The sequence below is a fragment of the Anas acuta genome, chromosome W (assembly GCF_963932015.1).
Source record: "Anas acuta chromosome W, bAnaAcu1.1, whole genome shotgun sequence".
NCBI classification, from domain to species: domain Eukaryota; kingdom Metazoa; phylum Chordata; class Aves; order Anseriformes; family Anatidae; genus Anas; species Anas acuta.
This window is the reverse complement of record NC_089016.1, coordinates 17980935-18005075: the sequence shown is the minus strand read 5'-3', so window position 1 is coordinate 18005075 and position 24141 is coordinate 17980935. Positions and strand designations below refer to the sequence as shown.

Here is a 24141-nt window from a genome sequence, read left to right as displayed (position 1 = left end):
TATAGTACATTATTTTCCGTATTTGCTCTCTGTCGTGTTGTTTATTCTCTCCGGGCCCTGGTTTCAGATCATTATGGTGCTGTGTGTTGTAGCAATGGCTTATGAGACGATGAAATATGTGATCATGACTCTAACTTGTTATTTGTATTCAGTAACATCGTCGACTCTGTACTTTGGAAACTGTATCTTGGAAACTATTAGCAATTATACCTATTGTTTTTTTCCATTAGGGAGTCAATCTGTGGAGGGGAAAGGGGAAGATATTTTTCCTTACTTGCTTACTCTCCCTTTCTCCTTCACCACCCCTGTATCCTCCTGGGTCACTCTGCCTTCCTCCTTCACCACCCTCTTATCCCCTGAGCTTGTCACAATAGCTCTCCAAGATATTGAATATTTCTGGAATACTCAGAATACCATAGTCTTGTTGTTCTGCCTCATGAATGCACTTCAGATTCTGCTTATAGTTAAACAACTACTTATGAAGCTCATCCGGAGATCTGCCCGGAGGCAGGATAGTTGTGGGTGGCAGGGAGTATGGGTGGATATGGGCAGGCATCTAGAGCAGTTGGCACCCCCAGTGTGTTGGAAATTCACCCCTGAACAATGGCAAAATCCTCAAAAACTGGCAGAATGCTTGAAAAAAAGGTGTCATGATTCTGGCAGTTCTAAAGTAACACAAATCATTGTAACGTGCTGGGGCCTGGCTCATGCCTATCGAGCTGCCATTGATACTGCTATCAACTTAGTGACAGACCCTGCGGCCACTCCAAGCCCTGTGACAGATCCAACGGCCACTGTGACCCCTACGGTGGACTCGGCAGCTGCTCCAGATCCGGTTCCTGCAGCCACTCCAGATCCGGTTCCTGCAGCCGCTCCAGTTCCAGCTCCTGCAGCCGCTCCAGTCCCAGTTCCTGCAGCCGCTCCAGTCCCAGTTCCTGCAGCCGCTCCAGTCCCAGTTCCTGCAGCCGCTCCAGTTCCAGCTCCGGCCGCTACTCCAGTCCCAGATCCTGCAACTGCTCCAGCTCCAGCTCCTGAAGCTGCTCCAGCTCCAGCTCCTGCAGCCGCTCCAGCTCCAGCTCCTACTGCTGCTCCAGTCCCAGCTCCTGCAACTGCTCCAGCTCCAGCTCCAGCTCCTGTAGCCGCTACAGCTCCGGTTCCTGCAACTGCTCCAGCTCCTGCAGCCGCTCCAGCTCCTGTGGCCGTGTCAGAGAAACGAGCTGTAGCAGTGCAAGTTGACCCTGCAGAGGGTATTCCAACCCCTGTAACGGGGTCAGAGAAACGAGCTGTAGCAGTACAAGTTGATCCTGCAGAGGGTATTCCAACCCCTGTAACGGGGTCAGAGAAACGAGCTGTAGCAGTGCAAGTTGACCCTGCAGACGGTATTCCAATCCCTGTAACGGGGTCAGAGAAACGAGCTGTAGCAGTGCAAGCTGCCCCTGCAGAGGGCATTCCAACCCCTGTGGCAGACCCTGTAACAAAGTCAGAGAAACGAGCAGTAGCAGTGCAAGCTGCCCCTGTAGAGAAGGTGAAAATATGGTACAGAAATTCAAGTCGTTTAGAACGCAGAGAGTCTTCTGCCAATCCAGGTAAGGCTTCTGCCAAAACTAAGTATAGAGATGACGAAGATGATGACGACGCTGGGCCATCAAGGATTCAGGAGGAGGAAGATGAGGATGCCGAAAGAGCAACAGTAACTACCCGAAGCCTAAACGAGCGCGAGCTACGAGATGTGCGAAAAGATTTTGGTCGCTGTATAGGTGAGCAGCTTGTCACCTGGCTGCTCCGGTGCTGGGACTCTGGAGCCAATTGTGTGGAATTAGACGGCAGAGAAGCCAGACGGTTGGGATCCCTTGCTCGAGACGCCGGCATTGACAAAGCAATTGCAGATGGAGCACGACCCACCAGCCTCTGGAGGCGTCTCCTCTCAGCTGTGAGGGAAAGGTATCCCTTCAAGGAAGATATTTTATGTGTACCAGGCAAGTGGACCACTATGGAGAAGGGAATCCAGTACCTGAGGGAATTAGCCGTACGGGAAGTGATTTATGAGGATCCAGACCAGACACAAACATCCAAAGATCCAGATGAAGTCAAGTGTACACGACCCATGTGGCGGAAGTTTGTACGGAGTGCACCATCATCATATGCCAGCTCATTGGCAGTAATGGCCTGGAAAGAGGATGAGGAACCCACAGTGGATGAAGCGGCTAAACAACTCCGGCAGTACGAAGAAAGTCTCTCCTCTTCCTTACAGGCCTGCGTCTCAGCTGTGGAGAAACTGTCTGAAGAGGTCCACCAACTTAAAGAGAATCTATCTTCCCCCCAACCTGAACCAACCAGTGTCCAACGACCGAAAGAGAACACCTGGGAGAAACTTTCTGAAAAGTTTCACCAACTTGAAGAGAGATTATTCTCCTCCGCACCTGTACAAAGCAGTGTCTCAGCTATCAGGGGTAGGCGTTCACCCACACAAGGAAGACGATATAGTGGGTACTCACCCCGTGCCACCCTGTGGTTTTACTTACGAGACCATGGAGAGGACATGAGGAAATGGGATGGAAAATCTACCGCGACCCTAGAGGCACGGGTACGTGAGTTGCAAAAGAAAACAATCAGGAAAAAAGGATTCTCCGAAAAGTTTGCTGCTCCAACTTCCAGCAGACAATCCTTCAAACACAGAAACGAAGAAGATTCTGACCAGGATTAGGGGGGCCCTGCCTCCAGCCAGGGGGAGGAAAGGGACAATCGAGTTTATTGGACTGTGTGGATTCGATGGCCTGGCACATCACGCGCACAGAAGTATAAGGCTTTAGTAGACACCGGTGCACAATGTACTATAATGCCATCGAGCTATAAAGGACCAGAGCCCATCTATATTTGTGGAGTGACAGGAGGATCTCAGCAGTTGACTGTATTGGAGGCTGAAGTAAGTCTGACTGGGAATGAGTGGGAAAAACACCGCATTGTGACTGGCCCGGATGCTCCATGTATCCTTGGCATAGACTATCTTAGAAGAGGATATTGCAAGGACCCAAAAGGGTTCCGGTGGGCTTTTGGTATAGCTGCCTTAGAGACAGAGGGCATTAAACAATTATCTACCTTGCCTGGTCTCTCAGAGGACCCCTCTGTTGTGGGGTTGCTGAGGGTCGAAGAACAGCAAGTGCCAATTGCTACCACAACTGTGCACCGGCGGCAATATCGCACTAACCGAGACTCCCTGATTCCCATCCATAAGCTAATTCGTCAATTGGAGAGCCAAGGAGTGATCAGCAAGACCCATTCACCTTTCAATAGCCCCATATGGCCAGTGCGAAAGTCTAATGGCGAGTGGAGACTAACAGTGGACTATCGTGGCCTGAACGAAGTCACGCCACCACTGAGTGCTGCAGTGCCGGACATGCTGGAACTTCAGTATGAACTTGAATCGAGGGCAGCCAAGTGGTACGCCACAATTGATATCGCTAATGCATTTTTCTCCATCCCTCTAGCAGCAGAGTGCAGGCCACAATTTGCCTTCACTTGGAGGGGAGTCCAATATACTTGGAATAGGCTGCCCCAGGGGTGGAAACACAGCCCTACCATTTGCCATGGGCTGATCCAGTCTGCGCTAGAGCAGGGGGAAGCTCCTGAACACCTGCAGTACATCGATGACATTATTGTGTGGGGTGACACAGCAGAGGAAGTTTTCGAGAAAGGGAAGAAAATAGTCCAAATCCTTCTGAAAGCCGGTTTTGCCATAAAACAAAATAAAGTCAAAGGACCTGCACGAGAGATCCAGTTTTTAGGAATAAAATGGCAAGATGGACGTCGTCAAATCCCAATGGATGTGATCAACAAAATAACAGCTATGTCTCCACCAACTAACAAAAAAGAAACACAGACTTTCCTAGGTGTTGTGGGGTTTTGGAGAATGCACATCCCAAATTACAGTCTGATTGTAAACCCGCTCTACCAAGTAACCCGTAAGAAGAATGAGTTTGAATGGGGCCCTGAGCAACGACAAGCCTTTGAACAAATCAAGCAGGAAATAGTCCATGCAGTAGCCCTTGGGCCAGTTCGAACAGGACCAGATGTAAAGAATGTGCTCTACACTGCAGCCGGGGAGAACGGCCCCACCTGGAGCCTCTGGCAGAAAGAACCTGGGGAAACTCGAGGTCGGCCCCTGGGGTTTTGGAGTCGGGGATACAGAGGATCTGAGGCCCGCTATACTCCAACTGAAAAGGAGATATTGGCAGCATATGAAGGAGTTCGATCTGCTTCGGAGGTGGTCGGTACTGAAGCGCAGCTCCTCCTAGCACCCCGATTGCCGGTACTAGGTTGGATGTTCAAGGGAAGGGTCCCCTCTACGCATCATGCAACTGATGCTACATGGAGCAAGTGGGTTGCACTGATTACTCAGCGGGCTCGAATAGGAAACCCCAGTCGCCCAGGAATCTTGGAAGTGATCATGGACTGGCCAGAAGGCAAATACTTTGGGATATCATCAGAGGAGGAGGTGGGTCGTGCTGAAGAAGCCCCGCTGTACAACCAGTTACCAGAGAATGAAAAGAAATATGCCCTGTTCACTGATGGGTCCTGTCGTATTGTGGGGAAGCATCGGAGATGGAAGGCTGCTGTATGGAGTCCTACGCGACGAGTTGCAGAAGCTGCTGAGGGAGAAGGTGAATCGAGTCAGTTTGCAGAAGTGAAAGCCATTCAGCTGGCTTTAGACATTGCTGAACGAGAAAAAATGGCCAGTTCTCTATCTCTACACCGATTCATGGATGGTAGCAAATGCCCTGTGGGGATGGTTACAGCAATGGAAGCAAAACAACTGGCAGCGTAGGGGCAAACCCATCTGGGCTGCTGCATTGTGGCAAGATATTGCTGCTCGGGTAGAGAACCTGGCTGTGAAAGTACGCCACGTAGATGCTCATGTGCCCAAGAATCGGGCTACTGAAGAACATCAAAACAACCAGCAGGTGGATCAGGCTGCTAAGATTGAAGTAGCTCAGGTGGACCTAGATTGGCAGCATAAAGGTGAATTATTTATAGCCCGATGGGCCCATGACACTTCAGGCCATCAAGGTAGAGATGCAACATACAGATGGGCTCGTGATCGAGGGGTGGACCTGACCATGGACGCTATAGCACAGGTTATTCATGACTGTGAAACATGTGCTGCAATCAAGCAAGCCAAACGGTCAAAGCCTCTTTGGTATGGAGGACGATGGCTGAAATATAAATATGGAGAGGCCTGGCAGATTGATTACATCACACTCCCTCAAACTCGCAATGGCAAGCGCCACGTACTTACAATGGTGGAAGCAACCACCGGATGGCTGGAAACATATCCTGTGCCTCATGCCACCGCCCGGAACACCATCCTGGGCCTTGAAAAGCAAGTCCTATGGCGACATGGCACCCCAGAAAGAATAGAATCAGACAATGGGACTCACTTCCGAAACAACCTTATAGACACTTGGGCCAAAGAACATGGTATTGAATGGGTGTATCACATCCCCTATCATGCACCAGCCTCCGGGAAAGTTGAACGATACAATGGCCTGTTAAAGACTACCTTGAAAGCAATGGGCGCTGGGACGTTCAAAAACTGGGATACGCATTTGGCAAAGGCCACCTGGTTAGTCAATACTAGGGGATCTACCAACCGAGCTGGACCTGCCCAATCAAACCTGTTACGTACTGTAGATGGGGATAAAGTTCCTGTAGTGCATGTAAAAAATATGCTGGGTAAAACAGTCTGGGCTACTCCTGCCTCAGGAAAAGGCAAACCTATTCGTGGAATTGTTTTCGCTCAGGGACCTGGATACACTTGGTGGGTGATGCAAAAGAACGGAGAGGTCCGGTGTGTACCTCAAGGAGATTTAATACTGGGTGAGAATAGCCCATGAACTGAATTGTACCATGTTAAATAGTATATTATACTGTATGTTATCACTACCATGATTACTATAGGTGACTAATTAGAATGTATGGAAAAAAGTGTAACCTGAGCATGACATAAATGGTATGGAATAAGGGGTGGATAGATGTCCTGGTTTCAGTTAGCACAGAATTAATTTTCTTCCTAGTAGCTGGTGGAATGCTGTGTTTTGGCTTGGGATGAGAAGAGTGCTGATAACACCCCGATGCTTTAATTGTTGCAGAGCAGTGCTTATACTAAGCCAAGGACATCTCAGCCTTTTGCTCTGTCCTGCCAGCGGGCAGGCTGGGGGTGCAGTAAGAGCTGGGAGGGGACAGACCCAGGACAGGTGACCCAAACTAGCCAAAGGGGTATTCCATACCATCTGACGTCATGCTAAACAATATATAGGGGTGGCTAGCCGGGGGGAGGGGGCCGGACTGCTCGGGGTTAGGCTGGGCATCGGTCAGCGAGTGGTGAGCAATTGCATTGTGCATCACTTGTTTGTACATACTATTATTACTTTCCTATTATCACCATTGTATTATTATTGTTATTATTTTATTATTATTTTGTTATTATTATTTTCCTGTCTTATTAAACTGTCTTTATCTCAACTCACGGGCTTCACTTTCCATTTCTCTCCCCCGTCCCAGAGAGGGAGGGGGGAGGGTGAGCGAACGGCTGCGTGGTGTTTAGCTGCCGGCCGGGTTAAACCACGACACTCACAGTGCTTTTGACCAATGTTAAGTTTGCTATAAAAGTCAGGCTATTCAGGTAATAAAGGGAGAGCATGATCTGACCATACTGGCATCTGTCGTGTTTTCAGCCGTTCTTCCTGCAACAGGGTTATTATAATTAGTTCCCGGAATCCGAAGCCTCCCACTGGCGCATGCGTATCAGTCTCCGGTGGTCCCTCTGTGGGTCTCTCGTGCTGAAGGCTCGTAGTCTTCCTCCCAGGCTTTGTCCTTGTCTTTCTCCTTTGTCCATCTTGGCTGGATATCAGAGACTCCACAAACCAAACCACAAGGTCCAAACCACAAGGTCGATCTCAGCTGTTTTTTGAGACATGTTCCCCATTTTTGTCAGGAAACATCTTCTGTGAGGGGCCCCAAGACTCCTCATTTTGGTTAATTTGCACAGTAGTAAGCAAAGACACTCAGCAATATCTATTTTAAAGCAATTAATCAAGCCCCCATTCTTTTATCCCTGGCTTTAAGAGAAGGGACCATAAATCTTGCAGCAACAGTTTCCACAGTCAGGACCGTCTCCGGAGCTTTCATTTATCTGTTACAGCTTAATTGGATGTGAACTCAGCCACTTGTAAGCAGCAGGAGCCTGGAACAGGTGTGGTCCTGTGAGCTTCCCTCTGTAAGATGCCTTGCCAGGCCTCCCCATCTCTGCTTTGGCCCTGCTGGGGCTGCTGCTCGTGTGTGCTCAAGGGAAGGGCAGAGATGGGGAGGCCTGGCCCCACCTGAGCTGGCTTTGCTCCTCTAAGCAGCTCCCTCCACCACCGATAAGCTGCTCCTGCTGCAAAGAAATCAGAAGCTCGGGTCCCTTGCTCTAGGTTGTCCTCCCCTCCTGGGATAAAACCCAGGGCTCTTGGTCTGTGCTGTGTTTGTTGTACCTGGAGCCAAGCACTGGCCAAAAATGCCATGCTGGGAGACACTCCATGGGACTGCCTTTCCCAACAGGGTTGGCAGCAGTGGGACAGCATCCCGGGAAGGGCTGAGGCAGGCAGGTAGGTGGGTGGGTACAAGGCGTGTGGAATGGAGCACAGGCAGGCCCCGCGGCAGGAAGAACGGGGCAGATCACCCGCAGAGCAGGAAAAAGGCCTGTGACAGGAGCAGCAAGGAGGAAAATGGGGAGACATTAGGGAGCTCGGGAAAAAGAGAAACGTGGCAGAGTGCAAGAGACACGGGGCGTTCTAGCTGCGCTTCCCACTTCCTCAGGGGCACCAGTCGGGCAAGGGTGGGCACGCAAGGAGAGGCAAATGCCCCCCACACCCCCCTGCCTCCATCCGATCCTGGTTGGCTGTAAAGCAGGGACCAGAGCCCATTCCGGCGGCCGCCAAGGAGTTAAGGGCTGAACCCGCCCCGGCTCCGCCTCGCCTGCGCCTGCGTTCGGGGCGGCAGAGGCGCAGCGCTGTGTCGTGGCGGGGGTTGGGGTTTTGCTACTGGGCTATGAGCACCACGCACCCCACCGGCTCCTTGTCTCTGTCATTAGCAGCGTTGGGTTAAGCCGGACCGGGTGGCGGCGGAGCTCCCCCAGCGCCGTGCTTCGGGGGGATGTGAACGGCGCTAGGGGTGCTCGGTGGAGCCGATATGGAGCGGGAGAAGCAGCCGCGAAGGCCTGGGCTGGCACTGAGGGGGAAACGGGTCGAGGAAGACGAGGGGGAGGCGGCGGGGCCGTGGCCGGGCTGCGGGAGGCTGCGGCCTTCCTCGTATCAGGCGCTGCGCAGCGCAGTCTCCACCCTGGCGCGCATCGACGATTTCTACTGCGAGAAGATCGGGGCCGGCTTCTTCTCTGAGGTCTTCAAGGTATGCGCCGCCCCCGGGGGCTCGCCGGGGGTCTTTGGGGAGGGGTCCGGGCGTCCCCTGTACTGCCGCGATGGGGTTTAGTGGGGGGGGTCTGGTGGAGGTGCTTGGGGAGCCCGGCAGCCGCTGCTGCTGTTGTCCCTCCATCGGAGGGTGGAGGGTAGCGGCAGATCTGTTCTGCACTGGGGTTACCGGGGGAGACAGCCCCTGGGGGATGCCCAGAGCCCGCTGTGGGGTCCAGGTGTGCTGGTGGCAGGAGGTGCAGCCGCTCCAGGGCAATCCCCAGTTAGGTACACAGGGAGCTCGCTGAAAGTGAGAGGGGTAGGAGTGGGGTGATACTGCAGAGCCTCCCCGGCTGTCACCCCGCAGCTGCCTTCATGCTACAGCCATCTGATGCTCAGGGTGGGCGGGCACAGCCTGCCAGAGCAGGGACGCTTTTCATGTGGTTATGCACAGGTTGGGGTCCTAGCAGTGGCACCCACCTACTGCCGCTGTGTCCCAGCTGAGGGGAAGTGCACGTGCATGTTGTTTTTGTCCTCGGTGTCATCACTCAGCATGCCGTAAACCACTGGGCAAGTGCTGCCCTTACACTTGGAGCAGCTTTGAGAGCAGCTCTGCCCTGCCAGGACCCCGCTGCCATCACTGGGATCCTGCCTGTTGGAGGAGCAGCATGTGGGGAGGGGGGATCCAGGGATCCAGGGTGGGGACGCAGGGGGAACACTCATTCATGGTTGCTCCCACGAGGCCATGGCCTCTCCATTGTCTGGGCTCCTGTTATCGATTCCTGGCTGGAAGCATGTGGCGGCACCTGGGAGCAGAGGGATTTAATAATGCCAGGTGTGGATACAACTCTTTAATAATGGATGCTGCCCTGTCTCTGCTAGGCTAAGGTGTCTCCTTGTTCACCGTCCCTGCTCCCCTGGCTCACCCTCCCCCCCAGGAGCCACAGTGTGCTCCTTGTGCTCCAGCACTGCTTCCCCCGGTGGGGCCATGCCTGCGGAGGGGCTGGGGCTGGAGCCTAGAGCAGGCAGCAGTGGGAGGCAGGGTCAGGAGGAGGCCAGATGGGGTTATGTGCTGCATGGTGGGTTGAGGCCAAGATCTCAGCAGGATGGTGGAGCAGGCCCAGCCTCTGAGCTTGGGGTTTGGGGCTGGTGAGGCTCGTGAGGAGGATGCAGCTTGTCAGGGCAGCACAGGATCCCCTTTTCTCCCACCTCCCTTGTTCCCACAGCACTTTCTGTGGCCGTGGGTGCTTGCAGCTCCTTCTTCCATACAGACACCAGGTCCTGACTCATTTCAGTTGTAGTGGTTGGGTGGGTGAAGGGGGGTGAGGAGGGGACCTGAACCTCCATCCCCATGCCCTGGCACACAGCTGGCCCAGGGGCAGGCAGGGCAGTGGGTGCCAGCACAGCCATCTGACAGCATTCCCAGGATCACTCCCGGTGCAGCCAGAGCCCGAGCGCATCTCTTGGAGAGGCCGTGTGGAACAGATGGGATCACTGACGATACAAAGCTGCCCTTGTCCCTGGGGGCTGCTTCCTGCCAGGCCCTGCACTGTTACAAAGCTGGGCCAGGTTTCTCTCCCCAACAGCTGGTTTTCTTCTCCTTCCCCAGTGTGATTTTGGAGGTGCCAGGCCCACCCATTCTCTAGGGTGTGTGGACATTGCAGCAAGCTGCTTCTCCATCTCTCTGATAGATGGAGCAGATTGAGTCTGGTGTGTCTGTGTCAGACATTTTTTCCATCCTTTAAACCACTGTTGCATCTCCTCCCCAGATCCCTTGCTTGCTTCTCCATGTGCCATCCACAGCAGGCATGGAGGCTGCAGGCAGCATCCTAGCTTCACCCCCCCCGGGGGCTGTGCCTGGACATCACTGTCCTCATGGAGATGCTGGCTCCAGGATGCAGCCCTTTGGCTGCATCCTGGACAAAAAGACATTAACGGTATCAGGAGGATGCCACTGACATTAACAGCACTGGGAATAGGAATGGCATAAATGAAACAGGAGATAGCAAGGGTGGAATGATAGGGCAGCATTTTCGAATTTTGGAATGGATTTTCCTACCGATTCAGCCAAAAACAATTGTTCAAACACGGGCAGAAGCTATCACAGAGTTAGTACGTAAGAGTTGCTCTCAGAGGATTGAGATCAGCGGGCAGGAACCAGGAGATATTAGTCTGCCGATGACTTAGGAACATTTGAAATGGTGTTTACAGCAATCCATACCACTGCAAGAAGCTGTGTTAGGTTACCCAGGATTGGTACATTCCTGAACTCCAAAGGGGCCTCTCTGGCAAGTTATAAGACCATATAAATGGCAGATAGTACCATGGCTTTCATCCCAACCAGTGGTGGGTCACATTGTATGCACTGATGCAGGTGAGGCAAGTAGGAAGGCTGTGTGTTTGTGGTACAAGAACAGAAGTTGAGAGAAATACATAATTCCGGGGGAGACAGGGGATTCATTACAAACATTGGCATTGTCTGCAGTTGTTTGGGCTTGTCAATGCTGGATGCATGAGCTGATTAATATCGTCTCAGGCTCTCTGTATGTTGTCAACGTGGTAAACCAGATAGAGAATGCCTTGATACGGCACACTAAGAGGGACAGATTATTTCTGCAGCTGCGAGACGCCATTCAAGGGAGAACTGCACCTTACTGTGTTATCCATATCCGTAGTCATCAGGTCTCGATTGGGTTAACAGAAGGTAATTCACAAGCAGACAAGTTGGTGACTATAGTCACAAAGGGGCCTGAGAGTGATTTTGCACATGCGCGAGTGTTGCACGAAATTTTACATCAGAATGCAAAGGGTCTTTGGAGAATGCTTGGATTTACTTGGACAGAGGCGAAAGGAATAGTAAAAGTGCGCCCTTCCTGTAGTCATCATGGACCAAGGTTAGGTTTGGGTATTAATCCACGGGGTGTTAAGGCACTTGAGGTATGGCAAATGGATGTAATGCATGTACCGGAATTTGGTACTAAAAGATATGTGCATGTGGGTATTGATACCTTTTCAAGATTCATATGGGCAACGGCGCAGGGGGGAGAAAAAGCACTTCCATGTGTGCAGACATCTCACGGGGTGTTTTACCATTATGGGAGTGCCACAGCAGATCAAGACAGACAGTGGCCCAGGATATGTCAGCAAAAAGATTAGAACATTTATGAAAATGTGGGGAGTAAAGCATATCACAGGTGTTCCATACTCTCCCACGGGCCAAGCGATTGTCGAACAATCACATCAGGTTTTGAAGGAACAATTAGCGAGATTAAAAGAAATCAAGGACATCAATCAGCCGTTGTCCAAGGTGCTGTTTGTCTTGAATCATTTATGTTTGACTGGTGACCGAGAAGACCCTCCTGTGAGTATTCATTTTCAAACAATAAATATACCACAAATAAGAGTGAATTACCGAGATCCTGCTACAGGAACTTGGAAAGGGCCATATGGATACAGAAATACAAGTAACACCTGTGATTACAATGGCACTGCTAGGCAGGGTTTAGGGGCTTATGGTGCGGAGACTAGGGGTAACAACTATAGCATTTGGAACAATCATACAGCTATGGCCTTACCTCCTGATGTTTTTCTGATTTGCGAGGATAGGGCCTGGCAAGGTATCCCTGCGAATGCTATTGGAGGTCCATGTTACTTAGGTAAACTTACTATATTTGCTCACACCTGATTGCAATGATAATGTTGAATTGCTTGGCGTTGCGGCTAGAGTAGCATTGGCAATTTTTGTGCCAGGCCACACATAATAATTTAGAAAATAACAACTTAATCTGCGGCCACACAATAATTTAGAAAAATTGGTATGCTGGGCCCAGAAGCAAGCCAATGCCACGACAGAAATACTTGAGGAGATGTTACCAGATCAAAATAGTCTGCGACATGTGCTTTTACAGGATCGAGCTACTGTTGACTTCTTGCTTTTGGCTCAAGGGCATGAGTGTGAGGACTTTGAGGGAATGTGCTGTTTAAACCTTTTTTATCATAATGAGTCAATTCACAAATCCATTACTTTCCAGAAAGAGCACATGAGAAAGATTCAATATGATATTAATCTTTTCGATCAATCGCTCACTGATTTGTTTGAAACGATGCATAGATGGTTGCTGGGATTAATCAAAGAGGGATTTATAATCATCATTGCGTGTTGTATTGTAATAAATGTGGTTAAAGTGTTACTTGCAAAACTGTTACATCGGGCTTGGTTTGCTCAAAAAGAAAAAGGGGGAATTGTTGAGGGATTTTTGAAACAGCAAGGAGGCTATGACTTTCTTCAGCTGAGCAATCCAAACTACCAGGACGACTACAAGAAGTTCCCATTACAGTGTTCCCATATCGCCGTTTGCGGAATTAAAAAATATTGTTGCCAGCAGCTGGCTTCAAGGACGGGATCTATGTGACTGCTAATCACAAGGGGGTTGTTTTCTTGCAGGTGGGGTTGTTTTCTTGCAGTGGTTTGTCTGAGTGCTTTTGACCAATAGTCTTGTGTGAGACACTATCTGCCTCTATTAAATTTGCTATAAAAGTCAGGCTATTCGGGTAATAAAGAGGGAGCATGATCTGACCATGTTGGTGTGTGTCATGTCTTCGGCCGTTCTTCCTGCAACAAGCCCCCATTCTTCTATCCCTGGCTTCACCACCGCTGATGTTGCTGGCTCTGCCTACACCTCATCAGCCTCCCTTGTGGGAACAAAAATGTTGTTTTTGCAGAGTTACATTGTTTAAAGGTAAGGAATGTGGTATTGAGATATGTCTGCAGTGATAATAAAGCTTAAGAGACAACCTTGTAAAATGCCAACAACCAGACTCCTTAGTGCAATTAGGTGAAAATCACAGTGTCAAGTCAGCTAACTGAAGAAACATTACCACCTCACAGAGTAAAAAAGTCAAAAGAAATTTGAAATTTAATAGGCCAGTAACTGAAAGCCATGTATTGTCTGTGAAGCATCGGATATGTTGTGAACCTGGACTCCCCAGGTAATGGGGAAACAGGGGATGGTCCTGGTCTTCGAGAAATAAAGTAAATAAACTGTACAATGTGACTAGAAGGTGAGCTCCTGCTTGTGGGACACCCACCATTGCAATCGCGAATAAAATTGCTAGTTCACTGAGATCCTTGCCTGAGCCTATGTTATTAGCTACTGAGTGTTTCTCACATCCTCGCGAGGGCTGCTGGTTCCTGGCAGCTCCCTTGGTTGCCTCAAGTGGTCTCAATGCTGGAAAAAAAGCCCTGCCTGCCTCCTTTACTGATCCGACTGCTACGCCATGGGTCCCTCTGCTGCTACAGCCATCGAAGGCTTTTGCTGTTCCGCCCCCTGCTGACCTGAATGTGCCTTTTGACCCAGGACCTATTGGCCTTGAAAAGGAGATGGATATGCTTTTCTTCAATCCGGGAAGAACGGGATACATAAGGCCTGAAGACCAAGTTGCTTGACAACTTAAAGCAAGACATATTGTTCAAAAGGAATGGAAAATGGAGACTGTTAAGTCATGGAACTTAAAGAATTATTTGTTACCTTTCCTGATTGTACATATGTGTTATAAATGAGGTCTCAATTCAATCTGAATTTTGTAATATTTATAAAACAAATATTTTTTTAAAGGTATAAAAGCTATAAAAGGCAATTAAACAGCGCTGGGTGTGCGGGGAGTCTATGCTCAACCAACACGCACACACGAACATCAAACATTATAAATAAATGTATACAGAACACTGCTTTACATAATAACCCGAGTATGCCTATACATACATACAATCTGGATAGGTAACAAACAATCCTTTAAGTTCCATAACTTAACAGTCTCATTTTCCATGGGGAAGGGGCAGGCAGGGAGGAAGCAAATTCGCTGAGGCAGGCCCAGGAGCAGCAATTCAGTTTTTCTTGAATGATCCGCCTTTTCTGCATGATGAGCAGCTTTTCCAGTCCTGCCCAGTAGAAGACCTGTTGCACTACTGGGATACCTGGGAGCTTAGGCACAGCTGCTATGGAGTTGTCTGTGGCATTGTGTGTTCCTTTACCTGCCCTCAGCACCTTCCCATGCTGTCCAATGGGGAGCAGGGGTGCAGGATGCTGCCCCTGCGAGACAGCTCTGGGCTGGGACACTGGAGGAATGCTGGGGGAGGGGAGGGGGAGTACCGAGCCCCTCTGGGGGCTTTGCACTGCGTTTAAATGGGAGTGCCAGCTGTGGGGAGGACCCAGGCCTTCTGCTCACTCTGATTAGCATGCTCTTTAAACAAAACTCTGTTTTTTGCTGTTAAAAGGGCCCATATCCCTTGTGCCCAGGCTGGGGCTGCTACCAGCCCCATCCCTTCCCCCAGCCCATGTGGGCGGCACTGGCAGCAGATGGGATGGGGAGCAGGGACCTGCAGGTCAGGTGAGGTGTCTCCTGCTAGGCGCATGATGCAGGGGCTACACAGGGTGCTGGGAGGCATCAGCGGAGGGTGAGGGTTGGCTCCCAGGTAGGGATCGGTAGGCTGCTGCCTCCCCCAGTGCCAGGCTGAGCTCAGCTCCGGGGAATGTGCTGGAATTCCTGTGTACAAGGCCAGAGTGTGGAGAGGTGAGGGGGGAACTCATGCTACCTGGGGAGGCTCTGCTGTCCACTCCCTTCGATGCTGGCATTGGGGGGGGGGGGGCAGACACGACAGGAAGGGGATGGAAACCCCATCAGTGTGGGCCTGCGTCACCTGAGGCCATGGCTTGCTACGTCTAGGGGCTGTCACTGCTTCTGGAAGGCATTCAAGGTGCTGGGATTGTGCCAGCCCCTGACAATGCTGGGTGAAGGGGACAGTGCATGTGGAAAGCCACCTGCCAGGCCGGAGGACCCTCACCCCTTCTCCTGCATGACCAGGGGTGTCCTCCAGCCGTGGAGCAGGCAGGACAGATGGCAGGACAGCTTATGAGCAAGCTCAGGGTGCTAGATGACCCTGTGGGCTTGTGGGTGGGGCTGTGCTGGGACCCTCTGAGCACCAAGGCCAGGCTGCACTGCCGGGGGACTCACTGGGATCCCTGGGAGAGATCCCATGGCGGCGGGGGGGGAGGGGTCCCAGAGCTTCCCTCCTACAGGATCCTCCAGGATTACATTAGACGCCACATGGTGTGCTCAGGCCTGACCTTGGCTATTGCAATGGGAGGAGGTTTGTTAGTGAGGAATTGGGCTGTGGGTGCAACTCAGCCACTTGGAGTGAGCCACCACCCACCAGGGGATGCTCCCCACTGCTGCTGGCCTGGATCCGGCCCTTCCCACAGTGGATGGCAACTGGGGAGTGCCACAGTGCATGCCACTGGATGTTCCAATTGCAGCTGAGTGGCAACCCTGTGTGAGGCAGCATCATGGGACTGAGCCAGGTGTCGGCACCCGGCAGCTGCTAGTGCCAAGCTGGAGTGACCCAGCTGGTCCCGCCAGCCCCATGCCACATGGGAGGGCAGCACTGCCTGCTGGATGAGCTGGCTCTGCATGCTGGGATGTGCCAGATGCTGGTGCCCACCACCGGGAGCTCGTGGGGCTGGGGGTGTCAGTGAAACACATCTCATCCCTGGCACGTGTCCCTCTTGTCCCTATCTCTGCAGCATGTGCTTGGGGATCCTGTTGTTTTGCAGATGCCCTTTGTGTTTTGCCAGGGGGAGGGGGGCAGGGCGGAGCATGGGGAAGGCCAGGGGCTGGCACGGGCACAGCAGCTTCAACCAGCATTGACTAAAAAGGAGAAGAGTGTTGAGCTGACAGCAGTGCTGAGGAATGCCTGTGCCTCTGTGTGCAGCTCCCTGTGTGCCAGAGGGGCAGCTGCTACTAGGGTCCCATCCCACCCCCTGCACTTGCTCAGGAGGGGATCCCCGGTATTGTCCCCTATCCAGAGCTGGGGCCCCTGTGCCTGTCCCTTGCCCCCATGCAGGGTGGGGGGGGGCAGGGGTGTCCAGGCTTGACTGCCTTCCCAGCTGCTGTTCCTGGCAGGGGGCCAACTCCTGGTTCATGCAACAGCATTGGGCTGGAGCCAGCTAAATATATGGCTTCAACCAAGCGCTGTGCCCTGCAGGGCTGATTTGGGCAGGATGCATCCCCTCTGCCCTCACCCCCCACCAGCTGTTTGGGGTCTGGCTGGGCTTGTGATGCTGAGCCAAAAAAGCCAGCCTGTGCTGCACACCTGACTGTGCCCCAGTTCTGTACCTCTGGGGCTGAGATTTTGGCTTGCAGTAACTGCCAGCATGTCTCTGGGGGTCTGGGCATGTGTTGGTGTTGAAGAATGGCTCAAAGAGCAAGGGCACGGGTCCCTAGAGGAATTGTACAAGCAAGGCAAAGAAAATACAGAGTTTATAGCTATGGAGTAGGCCGGATGGGAAGCACTCTTGTGAAATATGCAAGGAGCACTCTGTCCTTGAGAGAGAGATAAACGGGTGGATCTGAGGCCCGGGAAGATAAGGAAATAGCTTATACGCTGTAACCGCAAGTAGGAGGAACACTTCTAGGCTTAGCCAATAGGATAGTGACCAGTAGGCATAATTATCGCTGTGTGTATAAATATACGGATATCTGTGCAATAAAGTTGAAGCTTGTATTACCACTCATACTGAGTTGATCACTTGCTTCCCCGTGCCGAACTCAGCGGGTCCCGCACCCACATGTTGGGGGGAGCACAAAAAGTAGAGTGCCTCAGGGAGGGTGGGGTTGGCTTTGGGGTGCTGTTGGGCTGGGAGAGCCTCCCCCCCAAACTCTGTCAGTCCCTGGGGTGCTCCACGTGTGGGGTACTGAGCCCTCCCTTGTACCCCCCTGCAGGTGCGGCACCGCCAGTCGGGGCAGATCATGGTGCTGAAGATGAACAAGCTGACAAGCAACCGGGGCAACATGCTGCGGGAGGTGCAGCTGATGAACCGCCTCTCGCACCCCAACATACTCAGGTAGGTCCCACTCCCCGGAGCCTGGGGGGCTGGACGAGCTCCTGGGGCTTGTGTCCCGTCTATCCACCGCCCCCTGGGCCACGTTCAGCCCTTCTCTGTCTTGCAGGTTCATGGGGGTGTGCGTGCACCAGGGGCAGCTACACGCACTGACAGAGGTGAGAGCGGGATGGCAGCCGTGAGTCTGGGGGTTTCCATGGGGACAGGGTGGCTGTGCCATGGGGTGGGAAGAGAGGTGGGGACCCAGCTTTAAGGGATGGAGAGGGGGGTGCAGTGAGGCAATGGCTGTTCCACCAGTACATCAACGGCGGCAACCTGGAGCAGCTGCTGGACAGCCCTGTGCCCCTTTCCTGGTCCACACGCATCCAGCTGGCCCTCGACATTGCCCGTGGGCTGCACTACCTGCACTCCAAGGGCATCTTCCACCGTGACCTCACCTCCAAGGTATGGTCCATCCTGCTGCCCTAGCTTCCCCATACACATTGAGGAGCTGCACGGTGCCCAGGGCATCCCAGGAGTGGCGGCTGGTGAGGTGGGGGCTGGCGGTGTGACAGGGTCCCCCTGTCCCCCCAGAACTGCCTGGTGCGCTGCGAGGCCAACGGCTACACAGCTGTGGTGGGTGACTTCGGCTTGGCGGAGAAGATCCCCACCTACAGGTGCATGGGTGGCATCTGCCTGTCCGTCCCCATCTTTGGAGCAAGGTGTTCCAGCTTGATGGGAGCAGGAGCTGGGGAGGGATGGACTTTTGGGGTCCAGCTAGAAGGGCAGGGATGGGGGCAGTGGGGTGATTCCCATGTGCTGGGGACCCATGGGACGGATGAATACGTCTGGGGATGGGGAAAGGGCATGGTGTGGGTTGCCTGGTGGCAGGGAGAGATGAGTCATGGGGTGCATGGAGGACTGCTGGCGCAGGAAGGGAGAGGGAGGTTTGGGGGGGGATGGGGGCCTCTGACATCCTGCTGTGTCCCCCAGCGAGGGCAGTGAGAAGGAGCCGCTGGCTGTGGTGGGCTCCCCGTACTGGATGGCGCCCGAGTTGCTGCGAGGGGAGATCTACAATGAGAAGGTGATGCTGCATGGGGCCATCTGCAGGGTTTGCAGCCCTGGGGTCAGCTGGGCACACAGAGGGGCATGGAGGGATGGGAACAGGCATCCCCAGGGTGCTGAGGAGGTGGGGACCCAGTGCCGCTCTGCAGGGAGAGCTCACAGAAGCAGAGGCATGTCGCCTTGGGCTGCAGGACCCCCCATGACTCCCCTCTCTCTGCAGGCTGATGTGTTTGCATATGGCATCATCCTGTGTGAGACCATTGCTCGTGTCCCCGCGGACCCTGACTACCTGCCCCGCACCGAGGTGACTCACTGGGACAGAGGGAGCAAGGATGACACGCGGTGGGACCTGGGGACATGTCACCAAACAAGGGGGACCAATGTGAGCAGAGCTCCCTGCCTGTGGCAGAGGCTATGGGGAGCTGCCCCACATCTTGGGGTGGGGATACCACATCCCCAATGTCTCCTGGCAGCAAGAGGGATGCTCTCTGCCCATAACCTGTCTTTGGAGCCCAGAATCAGCCCAGAGAGGAGAGTGGGTGCCTTCAGGCAGGGAGCAGGAGGGATCTGTGTCCCAGCACCCTGCAACCTTCCCCCTGCTTGGGTTACCACAGGGTCCCTCCTTCCTTTATGCAACCATGGCGTGTCACCTTGTGGCACCTGGCCTCACTCTTCCCCATCTCCCTGGCACAGGATTTTGGCCTGAATGTCACTGCTTTCCACACCATGGTGGGACTTGACTGCCCAGCGGCCTTCCTCCAGATGGCTTTCCACTGCTGCAGTGTGAGCCCCTGCCGCGGGGATGTCCAAATCCTGGTGTCCCATCGGGGGTTGCCTTTCCCTGCCTACTGGAGCTGCTTCCAGGTGGTGCACCCCAAGGGCTGGGGGGTGTACTGCAGCCCTCAATGGGGACCCATCCTGCCTGCAGATGGAGCCGACCTCCCGCCCCTCGTTCCTGGAAATCACACAGTGCCTGGAGGGCATCCTGCAGCACCAGCTAGGCACCGAGGGTTTGGGGGCCCCCCTCTTCAGCACCAGGGACAGCCTGCCTGTGCCCAGCACAGCACCCATGCTCAACGGTATGTGGGTGTCCTGGGGGCGGGGGGGTGCCCCTTTACCACCCCACCAGCTATTGGGGAGCAGGCTGGGGTAGGTTTGTAGGAAGCAGCCCCACTTCTCACTGCCTGGGCTGCTTCCTGTTTTGCCCCATGGTGCCTGGGCACACCCAGGGCGCCAGTGAGACAGACAGACAGACAGACACACACACACACACACACACACACACACTCCTGTGCCCTTGCTCAGGAGTAGCCAGGAGGCCAGCCAGCCATGCCAAGCAGTTGCTCCTGCATGAGTTGGGGACACAGCACCTGCAACTGGACCAGCACCTGTCCTGCAGCCAGTCCGACATATTCCCCTCCAAATTGCCCACCTTGCTACAGCTGCCTGAGCCCTGTGGCAGGGCCAGGACAAAGGAGACACTACTGCGCATCAACCCCTTCTCCCAGCGTGAGGACCTGAAGGGGGGGAAGATCAAGCTTTTTGATATGCCCAGCAAGTCTGTCATCTCGTTCACTTTTGACCTGCCCCCTCCGGCCTCGCTGCAGCTCTGCTCCCCCATGACGCCTGAGCCAGCCATAGAAGTGCAGTGTGACTTCTTGGTGCCTGCTGCAGCCCCCCACAAGTGCCACTCACTGCCCACCTCCCCTGAGCTGCCCTGCCATGGGGGCCTGGCACTGGGTGTGGAGTCGCCTGCCCAGCCCCCCAGCTCGAAGTGGAGCCGGGAGGATGCTGGAGAGCTGGGAAGTGGGATTCACGCCTCCCCCCCTGGTCCCACAGCAGGGGAACAGATGGACTGCAGCCCCCACAGCCCCAAGCTGCTGTAGGTCTGTGATCTGGCACATGCTGCCAGCAAATTCATCCATGTGACAGCCTCAGGTGCCCAGCCCTGATAAATGGAGCCATGGGCACCCAATGGGCTGCTCATCAACAACAACCATGTGGTGGTCAGCAAGCCACTGGCTGGGAGCAGCAGGTTGGAAAGTGGCTTCTCCCAGCTCAGCATCCCCTGTGCGGCAGCAGCGCTGGAGCAGACGGAACACGTGGCCTTGCTGCCTGGGCATAGCACTGGCACTGTTGGAGCTGGATGAGGTGCTGTACTGCCCTGGCTGCTGCTTGGGGCCTTTCACTTTCACCTCCGTTTTCCACCAGCCTGCGCCCAGCCCTCCCCACTACCAGAACCTCAACTGCTAAGCCAAGAGCCTCCTCTGCTGCGACCACAGCCGCCTCCAGAAAGCCCAGGGGCTGATGCTGGCGGAGCCCAGCCTGAAGCTGCCAGGAGTGCAGTTCTAGTGCTGGAGACCACAGCTGCAGCCAGGTGCTCCTGGGAGCTCCCCTTGTGTGTGGGGTGGCTTTGTAAGCCTGGGGTTTTGTGTCCTGTTCCCCCCTCCAATGAGTCTGTCCTTGCTCACCTGGTGGCCATGATGGCAATGCTGAGGTGCCTGTTCCAATGGGATTGGCCTTGGGGGGGGCTGCAGGCAGCACCCAAGCAGGCTGGCTTTTTGCAGAGGTCCCAGTGGGGCTGGGCTGTAGTGCAATAACACTGCTGCCCCAGGCGGCAGGGCCCATCCTCTATCCCCAAGAGCTCACCCCTCAGTGGGCTCTTGCAGCCCCCTGGGATGGGGGGGGATGTCCCACTGCCTCCCCACAAGTGTGGGGAACATTCCTAGTCCCCCACAGGGGCATGCAGAGTGGTGATGTTAGGAGGGTGCAGCACAGCAGGAGGGTGCCACTGCTTGGGTTTCCCTGGGTGTTGAGCCCTCTGGCATGCGGGACACCCTCCTGCCCCAACACCACACCAGGGTTGCGGGGACACATCTGCGTTGCCCCCCACCAGCAGTGAGTACCCTGTGCCCCCCCCCCCCCCCAGTGCCTCCTGGGTAGCCAGGGGGACAAGGGGAGATATGCCTAGCAAGGATGGGAGCCAGCTTTCTTCCCTCCTGCACAATGCACTGGTGAATGTAAAACTCTTGCATTTTTTATTAATGTTAATAATAATTGCTAGTAATATATACCCAGCTTATTTAAAGCGTTCAATAAAAAAGTAATGTCCCAGCGAGCCAGGCTGCCACATGTGTCTCTTGAATGTACTGAGAAGGGTGGGGAGTCCAGACCCCAAGGGTGACATGGACTTGGTCTGGCTGTGTCCCCTGGGGACCGTGAGTCAGCTCTGGCTCAGTGCCTCTGAAGTGGCAACCTCAATTGAGGCAGCTTTAGTGAAATTCCAGTTTCTGGTTTGGGATCGTTGGCTTTGTGTCCTGAAGTCTGTGTCGGGGTGGTAAAGGCAGAAGAAAACAGCAGACAAGCTGTCTCTATTTGCTACAAAGTAGGTTCAGCCAGTGGACAAGACAGAGGAGTGGTGGACCTCCAAAACACCTGCCTTTAACAGCCCTGTGCTATTCAAGCAAAGTGGTTTACATACTAATTAATCAGTATTGAGACAGAGAACAAGATAAAGGACGTTGATTCCTGTAGGTCTTAGCTAGCACAATTGTATGTTAACGACCCCAAAGATAAGGGAGTAAAAGACTATGCATAGATAATGGAACCAGCAAGAACTGAACCAAGTGTATATGGGAGTTTGGGCTACAGGAGTACCTGGGAGAGTACCTGAAAAAAAAATTGGTTTAAAGGAAAATGCTCTCAAGGTATGACAAAAGGAATATTCACTAAAGGTAGAACACAGAAGGGGAATGGAAGGAATAATTAATAACTTTCTTAAATATGGGCTATTAGTAGAATGTGAGTCAGAATATAGTACTCCATATAGGCCCAGTTAGAAAGGTAGATGGAACCTATCGTATAGTCCAGGACTTAAGAGCCATCAATAGGATCACAAAAGATTTATACCCTGTAGTAGCCAACCCCTATAACCTTTTGACAAAATTAGAAAACAGTCAAGTTTGGTTCACGGTACTAGATTGAAAGGATGCCTTTTTCTGCCTGCCCATGGTGACTGAAAGCCAGAAACTCTTTGCCTTTGAATGGGAAAATCCTAATAGAGGATGAAAAACTCAGCTTACTTGGACAGTGTTACCACAGGGGTTCAAGAATAGCCCCACCATATTCGGGAACCAACTAGCCTATAATCTTGAAGCTTGGAAAACCCCTTCAGGAAAAAGGGACACTGCTGCAATACGTAGATCACCTGTTGATAGCTACTGAAGAAGAAAAGGAACGTGTATAATGGACTATTAGTTTACTAAATTTTTTTGGCACTAATACTGTGAACCCAGCCTCTTTCCTTAAGTAACAGTTTCCAGATCACCCATTTGTGATTGCATCAAGACCATGGAAACGGTCTCCAGCCATCCAGACTTAAAGGATATACCCCTAGAAGATGAGGAGGATTGGTATATATATGGCAGCAGCTTCATCTGCCAGGGAGTTCACTTAAGGCAGAAATAATAGCCTTGATAAGAGCTCTTGAGCTGGCAAAAGGGAAAAGAATTAACATTTGGACAGATTCGAAATATGCCTTTGGTGTGGTGCATGCACACGGGGCAGTTTGGAAGGGGAGAGGACTCTTATCATCCTCGATTAAACATGCAGAAGAGATACTGAAGTTACTCCAAGCGGTATACCTGCCTATTAAAGTTGCCATTATGCACTGTAAAGGACATCAAACAGGATACTGATATTGGAAGAGGAAATCGATTGGCTGACGCAAATGCCAAAGAGGTGGCAGAACAGGCATCTGAGAGTCAAATTTTGGCACTACTACTAGGAAGAGAAAACCAGGCATTAACAAAAGCCTTAGAAAATTAAGTAGAATATTCTAAGATCGATTAGAATTAGCAATTAATTGAAGATGTAAATGGAAAATGTTACCTACAGGTTTAGCACAAATAAATGGTGGGAAAATCGTGATACCATATTATATTGGATGGTAATTGAAGAACATAATAAAGCATGCTGGGGAGCTGAAGTAGTATAAGAGTTTTTAAGTAGAAAATGGATAGGGCCTAATTTGTATACTATTGTCAGACAGGTATCAAAACAGTGCCAGTCATATATCTTAAAAATAACCCACAGACAGGAATCAAACCCCAAATGGGAACAATAGGGAAGGGAAATGTTCCTGGGAAACAGTGGCAAATTGATCTTTTTCAAACTCCTAGGAAAAGAGGGGTTTAGATGTTTATTGGTACTAACAGACACCTTTTCCAGATGGCCGGGAGCATTCCCATGTAGAACTAACAAAGCCAGAGAATGAAATTATAGTGAGATTTGGTGTACCCTCAGTGATGTCATCTGACAGGGGACCACAGTTCACTGCAGAACTGACCCAACAAGTCAGCAAAGTGCTAGGGATTGACTGGCAACTACACACTCTGTATAGACCAGGGGCGAGTGGCCAAGTGGAAAAAATTAATCATTTGATAAAACAACAGATTGCTAAAATCTGTCAAGAAACCAATATGTATTGGTATCAGGCGCTACCCATGGCACTTAGAATTAGAACTAGGCCTAGGAGCAAGGAAAAACTAAGCCCCTTTGGGATATTGTATGGCAGGCCTTACCAAATGCCATACAAAGGAGAAGATCTAACGCAAGTAGGAAACCAATATTTATGACAACATATTATAGTTTTGGGCAAGCAACTAGAACAAATCAGTAAGAACGTTTTAGGCACTAGACCTTTTATTAGCCTCCCAAGGGGGAGTATGCACTTTAATAAATATTTGTAGCTGTATGTA

At 52.4% G+C, this 24141-nt stretch overlaps 1 protein-coding gene across 10 annotated transcripts; it reads left to right on the top strand.

Annotated features, from left to right (window-relative positions):
• The first annotated feature begins 8017 nt into the window (after positions 1-8017).
• LOC137847017 (dual specificity testis-specific protein kinase 1-like) lies at positions 8018-21500 on the top strand. 10 transcript variants are annotated; one of them, XM_068665234.1, is made up of 10 exons: positions 8018-8442; positions 17220-17341; positions 17448-17496; positions 17636-17782; positions 17912-17994; positions 18311-18401; positions 18603-18764; positions 19076-19165; positions 19311-19461; positions 19688-21500. In XM_068665234.1, the coding sequence occupies exons 1-10, from the start codon at positions 8227-8229 to the stop codon at positions 20266-20268; spliced, it is 1692 nt and encodes a 563-aa protein (XP_068521335.1). In that variant the 5' UTR covers positions 8018-8226; the 3' UTR covers positions 20269-21500. The 10 variants fall into 10 exon arrangements, with proteins under 10 accessions (XP_068521335.1, XP_068521334.1, XP_068521341.1 ...); XM_068665233.1 differs by having other exon boundaries at positions 17912-18039; XM_068665237.1 differs by having other exon boundaries at positions 8019-8442; positions 18603-18686.
• Positions 21501-24141: the final 2641 nt, after the last annotated feature.